The following is a 22,179-nucleotide window of genomic DNA, read 5'->3' as shown; positions in this document are numbered from 1 at the left end:
CCCCCCCCAGTTGCACATCTTTTCTGAGTAGAAGCAATGCTGTTCCCATAAATAGAGTCTTAGGTAATGTTTTCTGTCCTAGTGACACTGATGTTTAATTAATGCGAGCCTTTGAGTATTCTGCAGTGCTCTACTGCTCTGATAAAGGAGCCAAACAGAAGCACAGCAGTGCAGTTTTCTCAAGCTTTGATGTTGGAGTACTGCCGTCTTTGGAAGAACCTCTGAGGAAATCATCAAGATGTGAAGGGGAAGCCCTTAGAACCAAGTCCTCTGGAGAGGACTTCCCACTGCCTTCCTCGCCTCCCTTCCAAATAGGAATTCACTTTCCATTTCTGCAGTAAAACCAGTTGGCAGCACAACACACGCTGCAGTTTTTGATCATAGCTTGCCTAAAAGAAAATATTCTGGGGAGGTGGAGTGCTGAAATTTGGACTGGGGCAAGATATCAGAAAGTAAATAGTTTGTGATGCTCTGAGATATGTATGACAGCCTTAGTTTCTAGTGGGCTTCAGGTCAGAGGAGTGCTGCTTAGCCTGGACAGGCGAGGGGACAGTTCAGCAGTGCCAGTGAAGAACCTTGGATGAGCAGCAGTGTGAAGACGGGCTCGTAGTGGTGTGCAGCTTCCCTAGGAAAACCTGCCTTGCCCTTGCAAGTGCAGCGAGGTGTGATGCTGCTTTCAGCAGTTTTGGCACTGCCTGTCCCCCTGTGCTTGCCCAACATGGTGGCAGTGACTGGAAAGGTGCTGGTCTGCTGCAGGAGAGTGAGTCCAGCTGTGGCCTCTGGGTGGAAAGACTGGACTTGGCTCTCCTGAGCCCCATGCAAATCCCAGATGACCTGTGCTCTCTAGAAGAGCCAGCATTGCACCCCAGAGGCCACATGTGCCAGCTCTGGGATTTTTCCTCTTGGAACTGTGACTTGCACGTGGGAAATGATCTCAGTAGCACGGCTGTCCCACAGGTCGTGGAGTAGCTGTGATGGTGGACGAGGGCAGGAAGTTTTGCATTTCAAGGGCAGCCTTGCACAGCCAGGTTAGTTTGCAGAGGGAGTAAATAGATTCTCACAAGGCCTGTAAAAACTGTAAGCAGATTGCCTTGGTCAGTGCTAACAGGTGTGAGACTGTCAGCATACAGTAGTAGTAAGGCAAAGTGTTTGCTTTAGCTTTGCCATCAGTGTAACGTTGGTCCTTTCTGGGGCGTGGAGTCACCAAAAGTCTTGTTGTGGATGTTTAAGCCTTAACCTCGTTACTAGTTTTCTACCATTAGCCTAAGGCTGCAGCTGTGCTACAAGTCTCTCCCAGTTCAGCACCCTTCAGTTTTTCTGTTTTTCCTTTGTAAGTATTGGGGGGAAAAAGTCCCCAGCCCATCAGCTCCAGGAGCTACACATGTAAGTCATTAGAGATGTGACTGTCAAGCATCTCCATTCTATGACAGATCTGGGACCAAATGCTTGTGAGTCCATGGAATAGGCTTGATTCAGTTGACCAAAATTGTAGGTTAGCTGTAGTTTTCCCTTTTTTCATGCATAGCAGAGTTTTAATGTGGTCTCAGTACGTAGTCACATGATTTACAATCAAATGGATTAACCACTGACTTATGCTTCACATAAGCCTTGTAAATCCACGTGCATACCTTCCAGATGGTAGGCAGAGTGCAATGAGACATCTTTAAGATGCATTAGTGTGGCTATTTTCTGACAGAAAGCATACACATGGGACTGAATCCCACTGAAATGATATTTTAGGAGAAATTACAGCAAAGATGTGCTTGACAGGGCCCTATAGCTATTTATAGGCAGTTCTGTCAAATTTTGGGCAAGCTTTTTCTCTTTCTTCCTTTCTTCCTTTCTTCCTTTCTTCCTTTCTTCCTTTCTTCCTTTCTTCCTTCCTCCCTCCCTCCCTCCCTCCCAGATTTGCTGCAGGATTCTTCCGCTTAATTGCGGGCTGCCAAAGCTTGACATGAGGCATCTGCCCAGTGGCACCGCCCTGTAATTACATGGGAAGGGAGCTCTGTCCTGTGATTTTGCCAGTGGCTCTTCTTGATGGGCGTTCTTATGAGCACAGCTGGGAGGGATGCGTTGTTTTTAACCAGCCAGGGAATGGGACTTTGGTGAAACCAATCCACAAACTGAGAGGCAGGGAGGACACTTGCTGCAGGGCCTCAGGGAATGGCTGCTCAAATGAGAGCTTTCCCCTGGAGCCTCTATGAGGGAGGCTGGGCCAACCAGCCCCTTCAGGTTTATTTTTGCCTTGGAGACGTATTTAAAACTGACCACTGCTGTTGCAAATGGCACCCATCTCTCTGCTGCCCTAACTTAACCTAGCTCTTGGCAGAAGGCTGTCAGTGTTCAGGCATCCATCCAGCCTCTGCTGCTATTTGAAGCTTTATGCTTGCCAAGGATTTATCACCTTTATGGAGCCTATCCGCATGGCGTGGCTGTGCTACATCGCAGCTCACATTGTATGCTAGGCACATTGATTTGCCATGCTGGCATCGTGCTGATGGGACTGTGTGCATTGCAAGAGGGATTAATCACCCTGCACCAGTCAGAAAGTGCTCAGTGAGGAAGTCTGCTTTGCTCTCACCATACGAGGAGTTTCTTCTAAAGTAATTATGTCCTCTGTCATAAAAAAAAAAAAAAAAAAAAAAAAAAACAAAAAAACAGATGCATGACACGGGGCTGGGTGGGAATGGAGTCACTGCAGTGCCAATTCTGTGCATAGTGTGGACTTCACGAGAAGAGCTGCGAGTGTCACAGCTTGGTCTGACATCTGTCAGGAAGAGCAGTCTTTCTCGTGATCTTTGTATGAGCTTCACAGCAAAACCAGAGACAATTGGGTTATGAGGTTTTGCTCTTGTTGTAGTTTCCATGGCATGTAGTGTTTACAGATGCCACAGGTGAGTGCATAAGCAACAGCTCAACCACAAAATGAAGACTTTAACTAGGAATTGTGGCCCGAGAGAAGGCTTATACCTTGCCCTAGAAGCAGCGTTAAGCAAGATGAGTGTCTTGCAAATGGCTGTTGCGGTTTTAATGATGTTTCCCAAACAAGATCCCGCGCTGTCCTGCTTCTGTGATAAGTGGCATCCAGAGAGCACGATTCTGCCAGACCTTCATCTTCTGCAGACAGTAAAGTGGGTTGTGTTCAGGGATTTTTCTTGTTGTGTTTTTGTTTCCAACATGAACTTTTGGGATAAGTATTTGGTCAGTCTAGGATGCTTGCTTCTTTTTTTTTTTTTTTTTTTTTTTTTTTAATCCTGGTTCTGTCTTCTCTTTCTGTTGAATATTGATATTCTGATTGTGCTCTCTGCAAAGAACCTTCCGCGTTTGATCATTTTCCTTTGGATGGATTGATTGGTGTCTCAGCTCCTGTGGTAGAAGCAGGTGGATTTCAGTGGTGTTGAAAGTACTTCAAATGTTTTCCTTAAATTAAATAAATAGGCTTTACCTGATTAAAAGTCTTATTAGCAGGAATAACAATAGAGAAATCAACTTCATAGAAAGCAAGTTGTGCTTGCAGATGCCTTCCTCAGAACCCATGAAGTGAATCAGGGTGCTATGCCCAAGGGAAAAAGCAGGAAAAGTATGAAGGATGTTGTGTGTGCCATTTCTCTGGGTGATGGATTTGATATTTATTAATAACAAAGTAAACACCATGTGCAACTTAACAATAGGTGCTATTAAAAGCTCCCTATCCTGAAGAGTTTGCAAACTCCTGAGTCCTTCCAGAGCCTAATACTGCCCCACATTACATCTGTGCAGAACCTTGAGCTCATGGACCTGGCCTCTTCCCCTCCCTTGAAATCAGAAAAGGAAGAACCAAGCCTATGCAAAAATGAAGATTTCTCCCTGGTCACTCCCTGCAGTACCAGTGGTATGGGGCACACAGGGTATACAGCTGAGACTCGAGCTCTGTGGCTGCCAAGTGGATTTTATGGATGTTTCGGTAAACATCATTTAAAAAAAAAAAAATAAAAACCTTTGGGAACGACATGTTCAGCTCAATAGTTGGAGGCATGACATTCATTGCAGTTAAATCTGTTCAAATATGCTTGACAAATACCAGGAAAGTGTGTTCTTCAGACAGGTTTTGTTTTTTTTTTAAAAAAAAGGTCACTCAATTTAAAAAAAAAAAAAAAAAAAAAAAAAGGTTGTGGGGAGACAGGGGGGAAGAAAGTTGTTAGGGTTGTTAGGGTTGCAAATCTTCCTCCAACCCCAACAAGGAGCAGCATTAGGTGCAAGGGAGCCACTGCAGGTGGTGCATTGGCTGGGTCGGGCTTGTCCTGTGCTAGTTGGGGCCAAAGCTCAGCGCAGTCAGAAGTTCCTTTGAGAAGTCTTTTGCCTTGAGCACAGTGGCCAGTCAGGTAGATGTATATCAAACCTTCTTTTAATTAGGATTTTGAGATGAACGGCCCCACTGCCTTCTGCCTGATGACAGGGAAAGACGAATATGCTTTCATTATGATCAAAAGTCTCTAAACTTTCTTACATGAAAAGCAAAACACTTTTCCTCTGCCTTGCTTTATTTCCTTTCCTGCCCCTTCTCCTTTTTGTTCATTTTGTCTTGTTCCTTTGTAGTGGCTCAAGGGCTTTGGTGGATGTTTCAGCTGCTTTTTAAGTTTTGTGCAGCTCTCTAGGGCCAAGAACCTCATCTTTGTTTTGAATGACCTCAGTGAAGCTGTTTTTTAACCATTTTGAGCCATCAGTGGATGCTTATTCTATCTGGCAGGAGTCCTCCAGGTCTCGTAACTTCAGGAAAGTTCAAGTGTGCACGTGATCTCATTGCAAATGTTCACAAAGCTGACAGCAGCTACCAGAGTCCCCCATCATTGTAACTAGAGTCCAACCCTGTTGGGTTTTGTTTGTTACTCTTGTGTGTTTTTTTGTTGTTGTTTTGGTTTGGCTTTTAATTTCTGCATGGTCTGGTCCTCGTCTCTTGTCTCTCCCAGGTTTCCTTGGAACTGGCATCAAGAGAAGTGGCATTGTATCTGCTTTCAGAAGCTGTGCCCATGTGTATGTACCTTGTTCTGAGGAAAGTCAGGAAAGAGTTCGTTGTGCTACTTTAGGTGAAGGAAGTCACTGTAGATGTTAGCCATGCTCAGCCTGCTGCACCTGCCGGGCACTGCTGGTTTTCCAGCTGCCCTTAAGGCCAAGGAATAATAAGGGGAGGCTTTGGAGAAGCATACACTTGTGTCAACAGGGTTGTTGTCTTGAAGTTATTAGGGAAGTAGAGACAACCCCAGAGCAGAGGCAGTGACGTATTCATTTCAGCCCCTGCCCTTGAAGAGGAAAGCTGTTGTTTTTTATATATCTCATTGCCTTCTTTAAGGTACATGTCTCATTAGTCTGGTACAAAGCGAGGCCATTCTGGTATCACCATGAGTCGCATGTCGCATGCATGCATCTCCTTACAGTAAGACACAGCAGAAGCTGGTTTGCCCCAGCGACTGATGCTGTGGGTCCTCACAGCAGTGCTCACCAAGGCGGCAGGACATCCCAGTGGGGGCACAGGTTATGTCTATAGAGAACAACATAACACTGAGTTGTGTAGATTGGTTGATGTGGAGGCACTCTGTGCATCTTGGAACAAAGCCCTGATGCTGGGGGAAGAGTTTTGGTAGGGGCAGTGTGTAGCGAGAGCCCGGCACGGCACCCAGCTGGGGTGTGTGGGGTCAGCCAGCGGTGTCAGCGGGGAGATCTGTTTTCCTCGTTTAATTCCCCGAGGTGTTTTCGACAGTCCATGTAAGTGACCTTCCCTCAGCTGCAATCCCCAGGCCCATGACCAGCATGCCTGTGCTCTGTTCGCGCTGCCCACACGCGCTCTCGGCTGTGTCCCAAACAGCAGCTTCAGACACATCTGGTTTGCTCAAGTTGAGCTGTCTGGCTGGTCCCAAAGCTACATGTGAGTGCCGTTCTCTAATCCCCCCAAGAAAAAAAGGAGCTGCAAGAGGTTCTCCACCCAGTATTAGCAGTGAATGAGCAGCACGGTTTGTGTTTTACTCCTAGGTCAGTGGAAAATAGGAAAAGACTGTGAATTTGGAAGGTTATTTGTTTATAATTCTTCATGCAATTGTAAGAGGTCTTTCTCTCTCTACATTTTTTTTTCTGTGAAAAGCAAACCAAAAACCAAAACAAAGCAAAACAAGCCCCCCAACTTCAAAGTCATGCAAATAAATCCTTTCACTATTTTTACAGTAATTTTTTCTCCACTGGAAAACAAATTATATAAACAGACTTCTAAAAAGCAAACCCCTCAGAACTGGGCAGAGGAAGTGTTCCTCCGGTACAACTTGAAATAAAAAAGCAGCACACCTGCCTCCAGCTGGTTTCCCTGCTACGCATATCTCACGCAGCCCCAGTTATGTGAAGTCGCTTCCAAGTCAAACAAGTAGCAATTTTTAAGTAGCACCTAAAGAGGAATGAGGCCAGGCCTTGCCAGCAAAACCCCAGCCCCTAAAGATTCCTACTGCACAGGCTTTATTTTCATTTCCCTGACCCATTTGCACAGAGTTGTTACTGATGGCCTGGCCTGCCTCCCTGTACACAGCAAACCAATAATAAACAGAGGGCAGCTGACACCCTGAGACACCTGGAGCCCGCCGAACACTGGGGGATTGTTCATCCCGCAGCAGCCCGCGGGGCCGGGCGTGATGGGTAGGCTTCTCCTGGCTGGGTGTCCACCCAGGCTCGCGCGGTCTGAGCGAGTCAACCAGGACACGTCTGGGGCCCTGGAGTGTTCCTTGGCCAATTAATAGAAAATGTATTATTTTTGTTTCTATCAGAGGAAGAAAAAGGATGACCAGCATAGGAATAAAAGAGCTCTTTGTGCGGTGCTGCTGTTGTCTCGGAGGCAGGCTCACCCATGGAAATCGAGTCGGTACGATATTTGGGCAGGCTTTGAGCCGTCCCTTTCACCGACTTTAAGGCATACCCTTATTATTCTAGTTTCTCATGCCTCACTACTTATTTATTCATAAATCAGGTGTTTGCCAGGGAAAATACTTTGATGCCCTTCTGATGGAGCAGGTACAGGAGAGCGTACTGAAAAAAAACCCTGAACCCTTAAGCAATATTTATGGACTTTTGAAAGTTGAGATTCTTGGAAAAAAGGCTGCATTTCTTTTCACATACTTTCCAGGCTGGAATCTTTTGCTAATTTATCTCATGGTTTACCTGTATAATTATTACGCAGTTTTTACACGCTTAAGCAAGGTAAACAGAAATGTGTTTTCAGTGAATCAACTAGGAAAAGTGACTCCAACTTCTACGTTTCTTTCTGCACGTTCATTTCCTATGATACCATGGGTGAGTGGCAAAACCAGGAATACTCGTGCAAACGCTGAACTAACCTTATTTTCAGTTTCTTGCAGTAGTTTCTGTTGTCTGATGCATCATGTGTCCTCTAGCTTATGGGGAAGGTTTAATCCAAAAAAAACCTATCAGCGTAGTTTTTACAGACCATTGGTTCTGGAAATGCTTGAGCTGCTGGCTGGAGGGGTTCAGGGTGCTGCAGTTGGGAAGCAGCGTTACACACCTGCCCTCTTTTTCTGCATTTTCCCAGGCGTCTGTTGCTGGTCCCTCCAGAGACAGGAAGAGATTTTGAGGGACTTTAGTCTGAGTGTTTTCTGCTTTTGTGACCCGAGGACAGAGCTTTCCCAGGACTGGATCACTGTTTTTACCATCGGGCAGCATATCCCCTGCAACAAGTGATGTTTTTGCCTTTGTGCATCCTTGTTAGGGATGGACAGCATGCTTGTAGGTCTGGTGCTTGTACATGCTTGATAGGAGATTACTTCAGGCGCAGGAGTAAGGACACTTCTCATACAACTCTCATACAAAATTCTCATACAAAAGAGAAAATTTGGGTGGCACAAGTCAGCCAGGCTTTCTTCCAGTGGCCCTCGAGCTGAGACTTTTTTTTCTGTTGGGGTTGCTTGAGACTCCATATCACTGTTACTGTTATGATGCTGCATTAGCTGTACTGGTAATCTGGAGTGTGTACATATAATATATATGATTCTTGATGTGCAAAAGACGATTACTTGCTACTGACAATAAAAGATGTGGCTATTGAATGCACTCTAAGCTGATGTATTTTAAGTGAAACAAGAAGCAAAGGTAATGGTGCCTTTTTCCTTCGCATTTGTTTCAGTATTAAACTGAATGTTGGCACTGAAATGCTGAGGGGGGAAAAAGGCATTGAGCTGGTGAAAGTTCAGTGCAAGCAAATCGCAGCTGTGGGGCCAATGCTGAGAAAACAGAGAGACTGTTCAGGAATTTTGGTAGGTATCATTAGGGAATCATCTTCAAGGCAGTTTGATTTACCAAAATGATTTTTAAGGCTGCTATTTTGAAAACGGTGAAACATTGTAGAAGGTTTGATCAACAAAGGCTCTTTTTCCAAATTTTTCCCTGTTGTTCCAAGTCTGTGGTTCTGAACCTTTCCCCTGCAAGGAAAGGTTTGGAACAAAACCTTTCCACCTCCTGTAGGATCGTTCAGGTCTTGGACTGGCGATATGCAGTGTCCTGCTGTGGAGTACAGTGAGGCTCGGTGAAGCTGTGCTTTTCCCCAAAGCAGCCAGCACCTCAGCGGAGAATGCGGTTCAATAGGGTCTGCATTCATGAGAGCGTGAGCAGTTCTTCTGTAACCTGGGTTTTCTTCCCTCCGCTCTCTCTTTGTGAGCTGATTCATTTTTGTTTTTTTTTTTGTTTTCTGAAATCATTGAGAGGTTTGTAGTTCTTCAGTAGTTGTAAAGAAAAACTTGCATCCACAAAAGGGTTTCGTGAAATACCTGCAGTTCTCTTTTATGATATGTTTCAATTTAAAAGCAATCCCCCCCCGCCCCCCCCCCCCCCCCCCGCATAAATGGTGGGGGGGGGGGAGCCTGCAGCACGGGTTTTCCTTTTTTTTTTCCTTTTTTTTTTTTTTTTCCCAACCTATTACATATACACAACTGCCTTTCTACTTCTCTTTCTATTGCTGCTTGCATCTCTTATTTTTGCTCTGAGAATACCTGCAGCAGCTGACCAGAGAGCTCATGCTCCTGTTTCAGGAAAAGCATTGTTCTGCACTTGCTGAACCCAAAAGCTGTGGCAATGTTCTCACTGCTAGAGCTGGTGTTTTTGCTGTGTCTGGGCAAATTTTAGGTTCTGCATGCATTTCTGGTTTTAATAAGCTCCTTTATTTTAATGCTAAGAGAATTAATCTAAACTCACACTCTCGGCAGCCTGTTCTCAGCCAGAATATTGTTTTCAAACTGAGGCAACACCCTGTTTACATAGATAAGCAAATTCACAGTCCACAGAGCTTCTTCCAGTTGGAGCAGCTGCTGAGCACTTAACTGTAAGGGACTGGGAAGCACATGATTCACATACATAGCAAACATTTCTTCTTCTGAAGGGTAACCAGATTTTTCTTTTTTTTTTTTTTTTTTTTTCTTTTTTTTTTTTTTTCCTGAAGAGTTGAAAGCCGGAACATCTGCTTCTTGGCCAGCCATTCTTTCCCACAAACACTGCTTCTCAGGTTCAAAAAACGTTGGTTAGGTTATTGTGTGTGTATGTGTCTCGGTGCCTGCATTTCTGAAATATGCCCAGAAGCACACGAGGGAAATGCAGTGAGCTGTTGAACAAGACAGACTTTGTAGTGGGGCTGTTGGCTCGTGTCCGAGCGCCTGCCGTGCAGTGGTACCGCATGCCTGGCAGCGTGGTTCATGGGACCCCGTGTATGCAAGAATTCGGGTACACCTCCAAGAGCATGGTCATTTCCAGGTAAAAGTACGGTCACCTCGGGCAGCAAAACTGCTGAACTGCCCCTCCTCTGGCTGTCTGCTACTGTCAGAATGATGACAGTGGACAAGGGCTTGCTATCAGAGCGTAAATGTGGTGGTGCCTATTTGTACCAAGGGAAAATATTAAGCACTCGCAGTCTGAACTTCTCAAAGAAGTCAGCCCTTGAGACAGAGAGCTGTGTTTTTCTGATCTCAATTCCTAATTCAAATATCGTAAGTTGGCCACTTTAAAAAAAAAAAAAAAAATGTCGTCTGGCTGCTAAGCTCCAAAAAATAGTTAGTACTTGCTGTGTGCAGAGAGCTGGGGTGCATTTAGACGTGAGCACCCTACAGCTGAGAGCAGCCCCATTCTCAGGATCTTTACCAGGTGTCTTGGCATTGAAAATCCCAAGTACTGCCTCTGATGCCCTTCACCTGGCACATAAATACACAGAATGCAGGTGGTTGCTAATAAAAGCCTGAAATCCTTCACCATAGTGGTCTTCTGCTTCCCTCAGTGAAAGCTAACCTGTATCTGAGAACTGTAGTATTGAGTAATAATTTTAGCCTGCTCTGTCTTACTCCTGCAATATCAGTATGAAATAGGTCCCTGTGAACCACAAGAGTTCTGTCATTTGACACAAGGTATAGTACAAGTTGCTTTATATTACAGCTAAGTTGTTGTCTGAGTGTTTCTGCTAACAAAATAAAATATCAAAGAGTGCTTTTGCATCTCCTGGTGTCCCAGGGAAATTGATTGTCTGTTAAAATCACTTCTTTTTTATTTATTTATTTACTTTTACCTTTAGTGTACATCATGCTTATTTTAGGTAGATGAGAAGAAAGCAGACTAAAGGCTGCTGTGATTCTGTGCTGTCTCTTCAGCACATTTTTTTCTTTTTTCTTTGCAGGGAGAGGTAGGTAAAAGGTGTATGTATTCCAAAAGCCTGCTTGGAGTGTTTGAGCATTGGAGAAGGAAACTGAAGTAATTTCAGATGTATTGCAAGTTCTAGAAATGTTTCAAAATTAGCATCAGCAAGACAATGGTATTCCCAGCTGAAAACGTGGGAATGTGCACACAGCACATTCTAGGCTTGCTTTAGGGGTGGCTCAGTGTCTCTGCTAAAAGGAAAACACATTTCTGCGCTAGTCCCCCTCCCTTTCTCTCCACCCAAAATCAAATTGTGCAAGAGATAAAGTCCCAACCTACAACCTTATGTTTTACACTGTTTCCACTCCCGTCTGGCCCAGAGACCAGGTCAGCAATTTATTCCTACTTGCAAAGCAGAAATGAGAATAGCATCTGTTTTAAAGATACAGAGGTGAGGTCCTTTCTCTGACTACTGTTGCCCACTGGTATTTCTATTAGATGTAACATGATCTGCGGGTGGCAAATAAGGCCAAACACGACACAACAAAAATAAATTGCTGCTCGTTAAAAATATATTTTAACTGGTAATGCATTTTACGCCTGTCCCCTCCAGCCTAATTGTGCTCAGGCCCCTGGGTCCCCACCTGTGATATTGTCCCCATGAAAAGCGCTTCCTCAGTGGCTTAGTAATTGACTCCTAAATATTGTCTGTCTTTACTTTCCCGTCAGCTACCTTCAGGTTGGCGTGCTTTTAAAGCACTTACGTTACGAGACTGTTTCACCAGACAGCAGGCTGCTGGTCTCTATATTCCCACATATTTTGTCTGCTCAGCTACACTGAACTCCAGCGTGTGTGTGCATTGCAAGAGTTTCAAAGTAAGGTGAATCATGGCACGCTCCACTTAATTTGCCATCTTGTAGGTCCCAGGCCAGCAAAGCCCTGGGATGCAGTTAGAAACCTGTTGTTGTTAGCCTTTATGATGTGCTAGAGAAGTGCTTAAAGAAAAGCCTGAATTAAAATGTTCTCTTAAGGCAGAACACTGCTGCTCTTTAAGGATGCAGGAAAGGCAAGGGTGTAGGGAGAGCTAAAAGTTCTTGTAAGATAACTGATGTCTGCCTTTTAGCTCTAATCCCTAAAAATTGCCTGTCATTTTTCTCCCCTCCTCGGGAGTTTAGTTGGTCTTCTGAATAGTGTTGGCCCTCGCTATAACCTTTGCTAGCACAAAGAGCTCGTTTGCTGCTTCACCTTTAAAACAGCAATGGACAGCCTTCTTGTCCGTGGGCAGTGCTCGCAGAAGTGATGCCCCTCCTCAGGAGGTCTTCAGCTCTTCTTTGATCTGCAGCATTACTCAGCAGTGGACCGAGACCGCAGGTTGGCCTGTCCCTGCAGCATGGCAGTCCGGGGCAGGTACTCGTACCTGTTCCTCACAGGTTCCAGCCTGATGCTCTAGCCAGGGAGAAATCATCCTTCAGGTTTGGAACATCTTAAAGAGACAAGATTTAGCCCAGTCTGAGGAATGTAATTCTTACTGGCAGTGTTTACAAGGTAGGAAAAAATGCAAACAAATTCTCCTCAGACCCTGCAAGCCTGATCAGTGCTCGCAGATGTCAGTGGAAGCAGGTGTGCTGTCTTTGCTGAATACTGAACCTGTCTCCCAGTGCATATAAATATACCCCAAATAATGGGCAAGTCCTGGCATTTCGATGTCCGTGATGAAGTCTTGCTGGGAATCAAAACCAGTTTTAGGAGACACGTTCCAGTGCATGAAGTAATGTATATAGGAATGAATCATTGGCAGGTGTTTTTTTATTATTTTTTTTCTTACAACTTGAAAACTCACAAACGGAACCGGACCAAGCATACAATATTTTCTCAGATTTTGCATGGAAATTCTGCATGGAGCAGTTTGTTTCCTCTAAAGACGAAGGCAGAAGGCCTTCATGGCTGCATGATCCTGTCTTTTAACCAGAAGATTTCAGTAGCTTTTGAAGCAGTTTGAAGAACATGCTTCAAAACCCAGGAAAACTCAGCACAGAAGTCATCACAGTTGTGGGCCTGGCTCTTAACCACGAGTGCTAGCAAAGCATAAGCCAACTATAACCAAGGGGTAAATGTAGTTTGTGCCTCTTCCGAAATGCTTTTATACTCCCTGAACAGTATGTAATAATATTAATATATGTGAGAATTGAGTCCCCAGTGTTTATTGATATGGTGACCAAAGGAAAACTGTGTTTTTATTTTTATTGCTTGGACAGTTTTTCAATTCTTCCTTTTTTCTTTCATGAACCTGGAGCATTACACAAAGATCACACAGTTCTGTTTCATTGGTTTGAATGAGTTGGATGAAACAGCCCTGAGGGTGCTATTCAAATTAAAGTGTGTGCAGGAGGCTGGAGAGGATCCTTGTGATTAATCAGGTGCGTGCCATGAGCAAGGCGGCCTGCCCAGTACGTGCAATAGTTGTCAGTATATGGATTTATAGGAAGCAGTGTGTACCATAGTGTACAACTTGCAAAAGTTTTGTAGTTTAGGTTTGGTACAGAAAAAAAAAAAAAAAAAAAAAAAAAGAATTATTGAAAAGAACCGAGCCTCTAGAATTTGGGGGGGAGACAAACAAACAGACATGGAACTGAACTGAAATTTAAACCCTGTAGGTTTTGTTCTACTTGGGAGTTTCTGCCTGTGCTTGAAGTACCCAGGAGTTGATTTTCTTTACATCTTTATCCCCATCTAATGGCTCTACTTGCAGTGCCTCGAACTGGCAGCACAGGACCTGATTTCAGGCCAGGGGAACTGAAATCAGTTCCCTGATTTCCAATGCTATCTCCTAACTGGAAATAACATTGGAAAAATGGACCATGTAGTTGAAAAGATGAATAAATACTTGAATGAACTGGTTATTCACAGTGGCTTGTTGTTTGTTTGTTTGTTTGTTTGTTTTTAAACTGGTTTGAAATATGACAGGTTGGTATTAGCCTTTTCCAAGGATCACATACCTATGCTCCTGAAGAAAGTGGCCCCATATCTAGCATAGCCAAGTGCAGCTTCTTATGAATTTTCAGCTTTTGTCTATAGGAAGCAGCAAATGCAAGAAGTTTTGGAATAATCAGAGCATTGGCATCACAGAGTATTTGTTTAGTTACACTACTGAAGATGGAAGCAACAAGGATAAGCAGGGAAATGTAGGATGCTTTGTCTACCTCCTCAGCATCTCTAACAGGGAGAGGGATATATTTATATACATATATGAAGTATAATAAATGAATATAGAAAATGATTACAAGTACATTTATATAAACGTATGGAGAGATCTATATTTATCCTCTGTAAATATTGCATCTCCCTTTTCTATGGGCTTAAACTTCTCTTTGTGCCACCTGCAAAAGGTCAGAGCTTTTTTCTTACAATCTCCTTGAACTTAGATATGCAGGATGCAAATTGCATTTCCCTTTCCATGGTAAAACCCTCGCTGGTGAGAGGCAGCTGTCAGAGCATTTCCAGTAGCCCTTCTCTCACCCGCTAACACTGCCTGGTCTTCTGGCCCCAGCTATGCCTCTCCCTCTGCCTCTTCCAGCATCAGCACTGGAGGGAGCGTAACATCTGAACTCACTCTATGTGGAGTGGCTACATTTTTGAGACATGTCTAAATCTTGCAAGGAAATTTGCATTGCTTGTTCTCCTGGCAGAGTCACAGTCCCTGAATACTGCCAAAGCTTTCTGAATCCGTTGGTTTGTGTCCCCCTTGCATGTGGCAAAGGAACATGCCCCCATATGTATTTTCTCACTAGCAAAATGCAGGTTTCATTCATGTCCAGCATTATCTGTGTCCAGAATTACCTGTGGCTTTCTCAAAAGCATCAGCAACACTGATTGTTTCCTGTAGGGATGTGCAGGCTCTTGCCAGCCAAATTTATGGCTGAAGCAATTTGGCACTACTGCACGGCTTTGAGTCCCACCCGTGTGCTAGTGCTGAAGGCAGCATTAGGTCTGCTCTTCAGTCCATTGAAACTACGGGAACTCCTTGGTCCTTTGTGCAACTAGAAACAGCACCTCTGTATGCCTCTGGTTTCTCATCAGAAAAGCAGTAAAAGGAACTCTATGCTGCTAATTTGTTCCAAACTGTTGTAATCATAAGTCAGTTTACCCCAGTTGTAAACACGTTCTGGTTTTAGGCCCAAAAGCTATATGTAGGTGTAGCTTTCAAAACCTCATCTTAAATTAAAGCTGTTCCACTTTTCACCATACAATATGTTCTTGAAAACTTACAGATGGATGTAAAGCACAAGCTCCACACTTAGCTGGGCTTGTTGTGTTAGAGACAAATCAGAAGAGGAACAGCATGACTTTTAGGAGAAGATTTTCCTGTTCATGGATTTAATGTTATTTTTTATTTTCTCTTTAAATTATTTTTAAGTGGAGAGTTTTATCATTTTGGGAGAAGAGTGGGAATTTGTGCAAGTCTTCTCTGGGGCAAAAAGGTGTGACATGACAATTTTAGAGTATCTTAAGAAAATTCAAGCTGATTCATAGTTTAATGAATGAATGCTTATAGGTGGTTAGAAATTAATCATGGATGAGGAAAGAAGAGAAACCATGTTGACGGATGAGAAGGATCAAAGGCCTTTAGTTCTGAGAAAGAGGCCTCAAAAGCATACCTTTAACATAAAACATTTTTGTTTAGATATTTTGGTTGGTTTCTTAGAGTTCATAAAGCAATTCTGATGATAGTCTGTATGCTTGCCTGTAGTTTGGTGTTGATTTATAGCTGATAATATGTGAACATTACTTCAGGAGATAAATTTTATAAGCAGAAGAACCTTGGAAGATAACTCTGTGTTTAATATTGCAAAAAAATACTGTAACATCTGTCAGCTCTTCAAACGATTGGATCATACTATGCAAGTCAAGGTATTCATTTAAAACTAACTTTTCTGAAGGATGATGAATTCTGTTCTTAGATGTACAGCATACCCCTAGTTTTATTACGGAAGCGTGGGTACAACATACAGTCACCTTGCGGTGTGCAAGGCAGAGTCTTTTTTTCTCATTGCCTTGTCTCTGTCCTTACCAGGCTGTCCAGACACACAAACTGGTTGTTCAAAATGGGGCATGCTGAGAATAGGGAGGAGACATGTTTCAAGATGGTCAGACGTATTGCAGGAGATTCTTCTGCCTCTTTATATCAACAACATTGATGGTACAAAACTGCAAAATGAGTAACACATGTTTTGATGGAATTAAATGTGAAATTGGAAAAGGAAGTATGTCTTAGTATAACAACAGCTTGCCAGATAAACCATTACACTCTAGAAATCTGCTGCTGTTAAAATAAAGAATGCTTTTTGAAAGACTTCCATGTGGTATTGTTTCCATTTCCCTTGTATTCAAAAAAGAAATATCACCTGATTTCAGTTGAGTAAAAACAAACAGGCATAGAGCTAAGAAATACTTCTATCACTCACCTACCTACTAACCTCTCCTCTCAGCATTTACTTCTTCTTATGTGGATCCCAGTATGCATGAACTCTTCTGTCTTGCAAATCTGCACTCATCCTACCATTTCTTTGCTTTTTGCATTGTGGAGGTGTGGGAAGAATTGCCTTCTACCAAGCTGTTCTCTGTTTCACTGGAAAATAATGCAATTAAAAGGTAAAGGAGCACAGAAGGAGTAAAGAGAAGATAGGAAACAAGGTTTCCCATCAGTGGAAAGCCATCCCATCAGTGCCTCTGCCCATGACATGCATCTCAGCAGCAGCATGAGAGCCGATGTACTATATTCTTCCACTTGTTATGACCCTAACATGCCAGAACTGCTGCTGAATGCATAGCTGTCCTCCAGGTCCCCTACTGCCACCTTCAATTCAGTGGTGACACGTGTAGGTGCAAAAGCTAATTGGGTAATTTACAGAGGTGTGAATTTATGACTGGTAAATCTGTTCTTTTTGTGTTCTCCTACTTGTAGCCATCCTGTTTTGGTCAGCTGTATTTCTAGGCATGGACTTTGCAGCACTGTTTGTTTGCATGTATTTGAATGCTCACATGCTTGCTCTGCTACTCATCAGCTGTCAGGAGTGAAACGGCACAGGCGTGGTCTTGCAGGAGAGGGGGCTGGCGGGATCCACTCTGTTCCCTGATCATAGTGTGGGAGAGGTGTATGTGTGGTAACTCGTTTCCAGTCTGTCATCTTTCTGCAAAGCTACAAATCCATTGTGAATATTAAGTTGAATAAGCAAAGCTTTTTCATGGCTGTAGAGTCACATCCCAAAATAAGTAACATTCTCACCTGCTTTGATCCTGTAATTAGGGCATGCACAGTAGCACCGAAGTGTGGTCACACAAAAACACCCTTCGTTCAGTTCTGTTACTGAAAAGTAGGTGTCCTGTGGCATTCAGCTGTGCTAGGGTTGTCTGCATAGGACTGGCAGATATGGCCCAGGGACCTATGGAAAATCTCTGCCCTCACAGAGTGGTAGCAGGAGGCATGGGGAACACACAAGGGCATATTGCATGATACTGCATCTATGTTTATTTTCATTTCAACACTGCCTAGCTTCTCTTAAGAATATGCCATAATATGTTGTAACAGGAGTGTCTTAACAGAAGTCTGGCCCAGGTGAAGCTGAAAATATTTATATCGTTTCTAAGTGTTTTTACACAGAAATCTGAGTGCATATGTATGTCTCTACCCTTCATTTGCGGCCTTCTTTGTGTTTTTCAGTCCATAATCTACATTCGTGACTATAATTCTCATCACCAGGAGGTGTCTGCATACGTTGACTACGCATACAGACTAACAACAGATGATTTTGAAGCCTACTTCAGTGGGAAGAAGAGACTTTTACCTCGGAAAACAGATCTGAGGTATTTATCTTGACTTTGTTTCCACTTACTTGCTTTTAGGTGTGAGAGAGATTTAAATGATTTTGAGTGGGAAGAGAGCCTGTGAAAGTGTCTTGCACTGGATCAGAATAAGTTGTAGAGAACAGCTTAAAGGAAGGATCCTGTCAGATTTGTTAGTTCAGAGAATAAAACTTTAAAAGGACGATATAGTCATTGCCTGTCTCTGCATCTTTCAGTACCCTGAGGAGCCTATAAATACTGAAGTGCTTTAATGGGTAAGAGCATACTTCTGGAGATGTGGCAGACTAAATACATTCAGTTGCCATAACATCTCTAGCTTTCCCCACTCTCCATGAAGTCCTTGGGAGGATGCTCTGCTTTGAAAGTGGGTCACGTGTACAAGTCTTATGGTGGTGTGTTACCTATCAGTGATAAAATTTATCAGTAAGCTGTTAAACAGAAGAATGTATTTTCTTTAAGATATATCCTGTGCCATTTTGCCAAGAGATATACGCATGAGAGATGCTTGCACTCGTCTGTACGTGAAGGCCAATTTTAAGAAGTGTGGTAAAGTTGAGGTCTGCCTGGGGCCTGGGCACCAAAGCTGTGTGTGAGGCAGCAGGAGTCATTGGCAGCAGGGGAAGAAATCATAAGAATTTCAGCTGGTGCTGTGAATTAGTATGGAAGTCTTCTCTTCCCATATGCTAGAATGTAAGACCTGTGAACAGCTAGCTGCTATGCCATATGCTGTTATTTACCTCCTGGTGAAAAGGTGCCCGGTACGAAGGAATTACTGCATTTTCTCAAATTTCTGAGAGTGGTTTTCTGTAATGCAAATTATTTTTTTTGGAAGCCATGCAAATCACTGCACATGCTGTTCAAGTCAAATTCTGGTGTTCAGGATAGAGTGTTGGAGGAAACAAGTGGATTGGTGAGGTTGTGCCATTCATTTACAGTACAGCAGATGTCAGTAATGAGGCAAAGAAGCATACACATTTCTCAGCATTGCCTGAGATGTGAAGCAAAATTCCAAATTTTACACTTCTAAATCACAGCGATGAACAATCGGTTGGTGTTTATAACTGAATTAAGAACAAGAGTGAACACAACATTGTGGCTGCTTTGCATGTTATGACCTGTCTACATATTAGGATATTATGAGGCTCATAAATAAGCCTTTTAAGTTATCATCATATGCGAAAAGAGATGTCACTGATATATCCAGGAGCTGTGCTTAGTCCTGCTTATTCTATATTGAAAAAGTCTCATTTGATATGAGCTTCAACCTCTTTTTTTCTCCCTTATGTCAAAACTACTACAAACTCTTCATAGACAGTTTTGTATTTTCATTCCTTCTAAGGGTAGAAGGAAGCTTCATTTTACTTTACTGTTAAAAAAACTAAAACTTGTGCTGTGGGTGGGGGGGGGAGTTAAGGCATAGTTTATACTCTAGTTGAGCAGCCTTATATGTAACAAATGGAAAATTGCATCTGAATTTACCAGTTGAAGGTAGAGGGAAGTTCAGATAAAACATGCACAGTGCCAGGAAGACCACTTTTTAAAATTTATATATAGGTATGAATGTATGCAGCCTAGTTAACAAGGTTTGTATACAAATGTATAACTCTATAAGTATACCTACAGATCATGACGTGTTGGCACGTTGGTATGCTGGCCAAAAAAAAAAAAAACTGTATGGTTAGATAATGTGATTCTGGATGCATCCTACATATGGCTTTTCATACAGGCCTCACCCTGTCAGAGAAATCTGCATTTCTGTAGCCCGTAGCTCACAGGTGTTGTCAAGCATCCCATTTTGCATGTTAGGTATCTTTGGAGCAGCACCTTTTTTCCTGCCATGTCTCTCGTGATTACCATTGTGAATATTATTGGCCAGACAGAGAACAGGTATGAGGAAGCCCAGGACAAAAGATTTAGCTGGTACTGCAGAAGTTTGAAATAGGTTAATTCCCTTCAAGCACTATTCCCCACTTAACTGATGTAAACTCAAAGAATGAGTGCAGAGGTCTTGTCAGAGACATTTGCAGACCCTTGTGAGGGAGTGCCCCTGGCCTGTCACAGTTCAGCACGCGTGTGGGGAGAGTTCTCAGGTCCACAAACCCAGGAGGGTCCCAGCAGGTGGTACAGAATGTGACAAAAGGCCCACTTTCCCTGGCCACCAAGCTGAGTTCTGCTAATTTGTAATACATCTGTTACAAGAGACATTTCAATTATGGCTTTTCTGGAGGTGTCAAGCTGAAACGGGCAGGCTGAGGGTTCTGGCATATTGTCTTGTTTCTCGTTCATTCCTTGTTGGCAAAGACGGTAGGCAGAGGCAAGGATCCATGTGGGTATGTTGAGGCCCACCTAGTCATTAGGTGGCCAGCAGCTTCTCTTGGAAGAGCAATGGGCAGAAGAAGTGGGGGCCTCTAACTTTGACTTGACCCTGAAAAAAAATAAATAAAGATTAAACTTTGCTGAACTTGAGCTCTATGCTGCAGGCTATTTTCGTTTGTTAGCCTGTGTTGTGCATGCCATATTGATCAATTTTTGATCTAGGCTTTGAAATGCAAGGCTGTCCATGGTAATAGTAATGAAAGTGCATGCCAGCCTGGATCCCTCTAAAATTTAAATAAAAAGTTTGGATTGTTTTCCAAACCACAGCAGCAGAGAAGGGCCTAAATTTGCATCCACTTTCTAAAGCAAAATGGTAAAAATCTCTTCACAGAAAGTGCCTTCTATTCCCATGCCTTCTCTATAATCTTTTCTTTCTGGTTGGAATATTGCTTTTTAATTAACATACTTTAGATTTTGTTGTGTGACTGATATGTTCTGCATTATCCATTCAGTGTATTGCACAGCCTATAATTCTTCTCAGTCTAAAATTTTCTCGATTTTAAACCCAGGAAGAACTGCAAGGCCTCTGTGAGCTGGTCTCTTGCAGAACGTATGCCATAAAGTTTAGTAAGTCTTGAATATACTACATGGTTGGATAAGTGACAACTCGTTTAGAAACATATACGGTTATGATTTAAAAATTGCCGTTGGCAGAGAACTTAGCATGTCCCCTGTAAACCTTTTTATTGAATAGATAAATATGTCTTGTTTCTTGCTATAAGTCTAAATTGGAACTTCACCTGCTGGGTGCTGTATTTGTACTTGTATGCCAGATTAAATACAGCTTTAGGGTTAGACAAGCTGTGATTACATAGGCTGTCATCAAAACTGTCTTCAGCCATTCTTCAGTGATCTATAAAGAATTTTCTTACAGCTAATTGTACATTTAATGGTTATCCTTGTCTTGGCAGCCTTGTTCCTCTGCCTCCTTGTTTTCCTCAATGCTTCTTCAAAATGTGTCAGATGCTGTTTATGGATGGAGATGATTTGACTGTACATATAGTTCTGTGACCTCAGCCTTTGAGTCTCTTAATGAGCCTCAAATCTAGATCTTTTCATCACATTGTCCTTTCCCAGATACTTATATACGTTCAGGAAGATATAAAAATGTCCTAGTGTAGAGGGCACATTTATTTCCCCAGCTGAAAGAATGGATGAGTGTTTCAGTTGAGAAGGGTTGTTCCTAAATTCATTGTATCAGCTTAAGTTGTTCCAAAATGCTGCCTTCCTTTTTAAAGAATGATTCAGTTTGGGAAATTGCCTCACTCAGACCTTTCCAAAGCCCTTGCTCTTGGTTGTATTTACTTTTAGTCACTTGGGAGATTGACATGTAAATCTTGGATTTTGCAGGAGAGGCTAGTATCTTGTGCAAAGCTATCAAATTATCTTTTAAATACAGAAATCAATACTTTGCTGCAACACGTTTTTTAATTAGCTGTTTGACGCTGTCAGAAGATATTAACTGTCAGAAGACATTAAGCTCAGTCTTAGGTATCACCTGAATCAGGTTCTTGCTCGCAATACAGCTTAAAAATACTGAACAATTAGGTTTATGTAAGGTTCATATTTTAAATCCGGTGGGTAATATCAGAGGCTCTTGTATTTGATCTACGTGGTTCCTCTGAGTATTTTTGCCATTTTATTGCATTGCCCTATCAAGGGAGTATTATTTATATGATATAATCCTCATTTGGTTACAGTTTATTAAATGAAAGGAATGTGTTAGGCAGTAAGTTCTTAAGAGGTCTGGAATCTGGACTGTAATTGAATCCATTCCTTCTCAGCTAATTTATGTAATCTGATGAGAAACAAGTGTAATACAATTTGTTCAAAGAAAATGGAGAATGTTCGCTCCGTGGAACAGTACCAAAAAAAGTCTGCTGAATGAAGAAGCACAGCAAAAGGCAAAGTTTGGACTGCCTTTTTGCCTGTTCAGCTGTACTTTGAGCATCTCTCAGTTCAGTTTGTGAAGGAGGATGAAATTTATGTCTTGCAGTAGTATTGTGCTATTCTGATTTTATGTGAACTCCTGCCCTGGGTTTTTGTTAATTTTCTGTGGCAGTGTGATAAATATGGTATGTATGATACTGTATTCTCTAGTGTATTATCTTCACGTCTAGCTTGTGGTTGCAGTGTTTTCATTTCTTCTTACTAGTTCGCTCAGTCTTTTCTAATACAGATCCGGGTAAGGAGCCATTTATTGTAGAACAAGGGTCCTAGATTTTTCCCTGAAGTATTGGTCTGAAATCACTTACTTATCTCATCAGCAGTGAAACTTGTTTGGTTTTGGCCCCAGCACGCACCAA

General features: G+C 42.7%; 1 protein-coding gene across 1 annotated transcript in view; it reads left to right on the top strand.

Annotated features, from left to right (window-relative positions):
• CFAP299 (cilia and flagella associated protein 299) overlaps positions 1–22,179 on the top strand; it is a 47,972-nt gene that overhangs the window by 302 nt on the left and 25,491 nt on the right. Inside the window, exon 2 of the mRNA XM_035325756.1 lies at positions 17,355–17,497. Coding sequence (XP_035181647.1) covers positions 17,355–17,497 — 143 coding nt within the window. The remainder of the gene's footprint in view (positions 1–17,354; positions 17,498–22,179) is intronic.

The sequence above is a fragment of the Oxyura jamaicensis genome, chromosome 4, assembly GCF_011077185.1.
Source record: "Oxyura jamaicensis isolate SHBP4307 breed ruddy duck chromosome 4, BPBGC_Ojam_1.0, whole genome shotgun sequence".
Classification (NCBI taxonomy): Eukaryota; Metazoa; Chordata; class Aves; order Anseriformes; family Anatidae; genus Oxyura; species Oxyura jamaicensis.
This window is presented reverse-complemented; position numbering and strand designations above follow the sequence as displayed.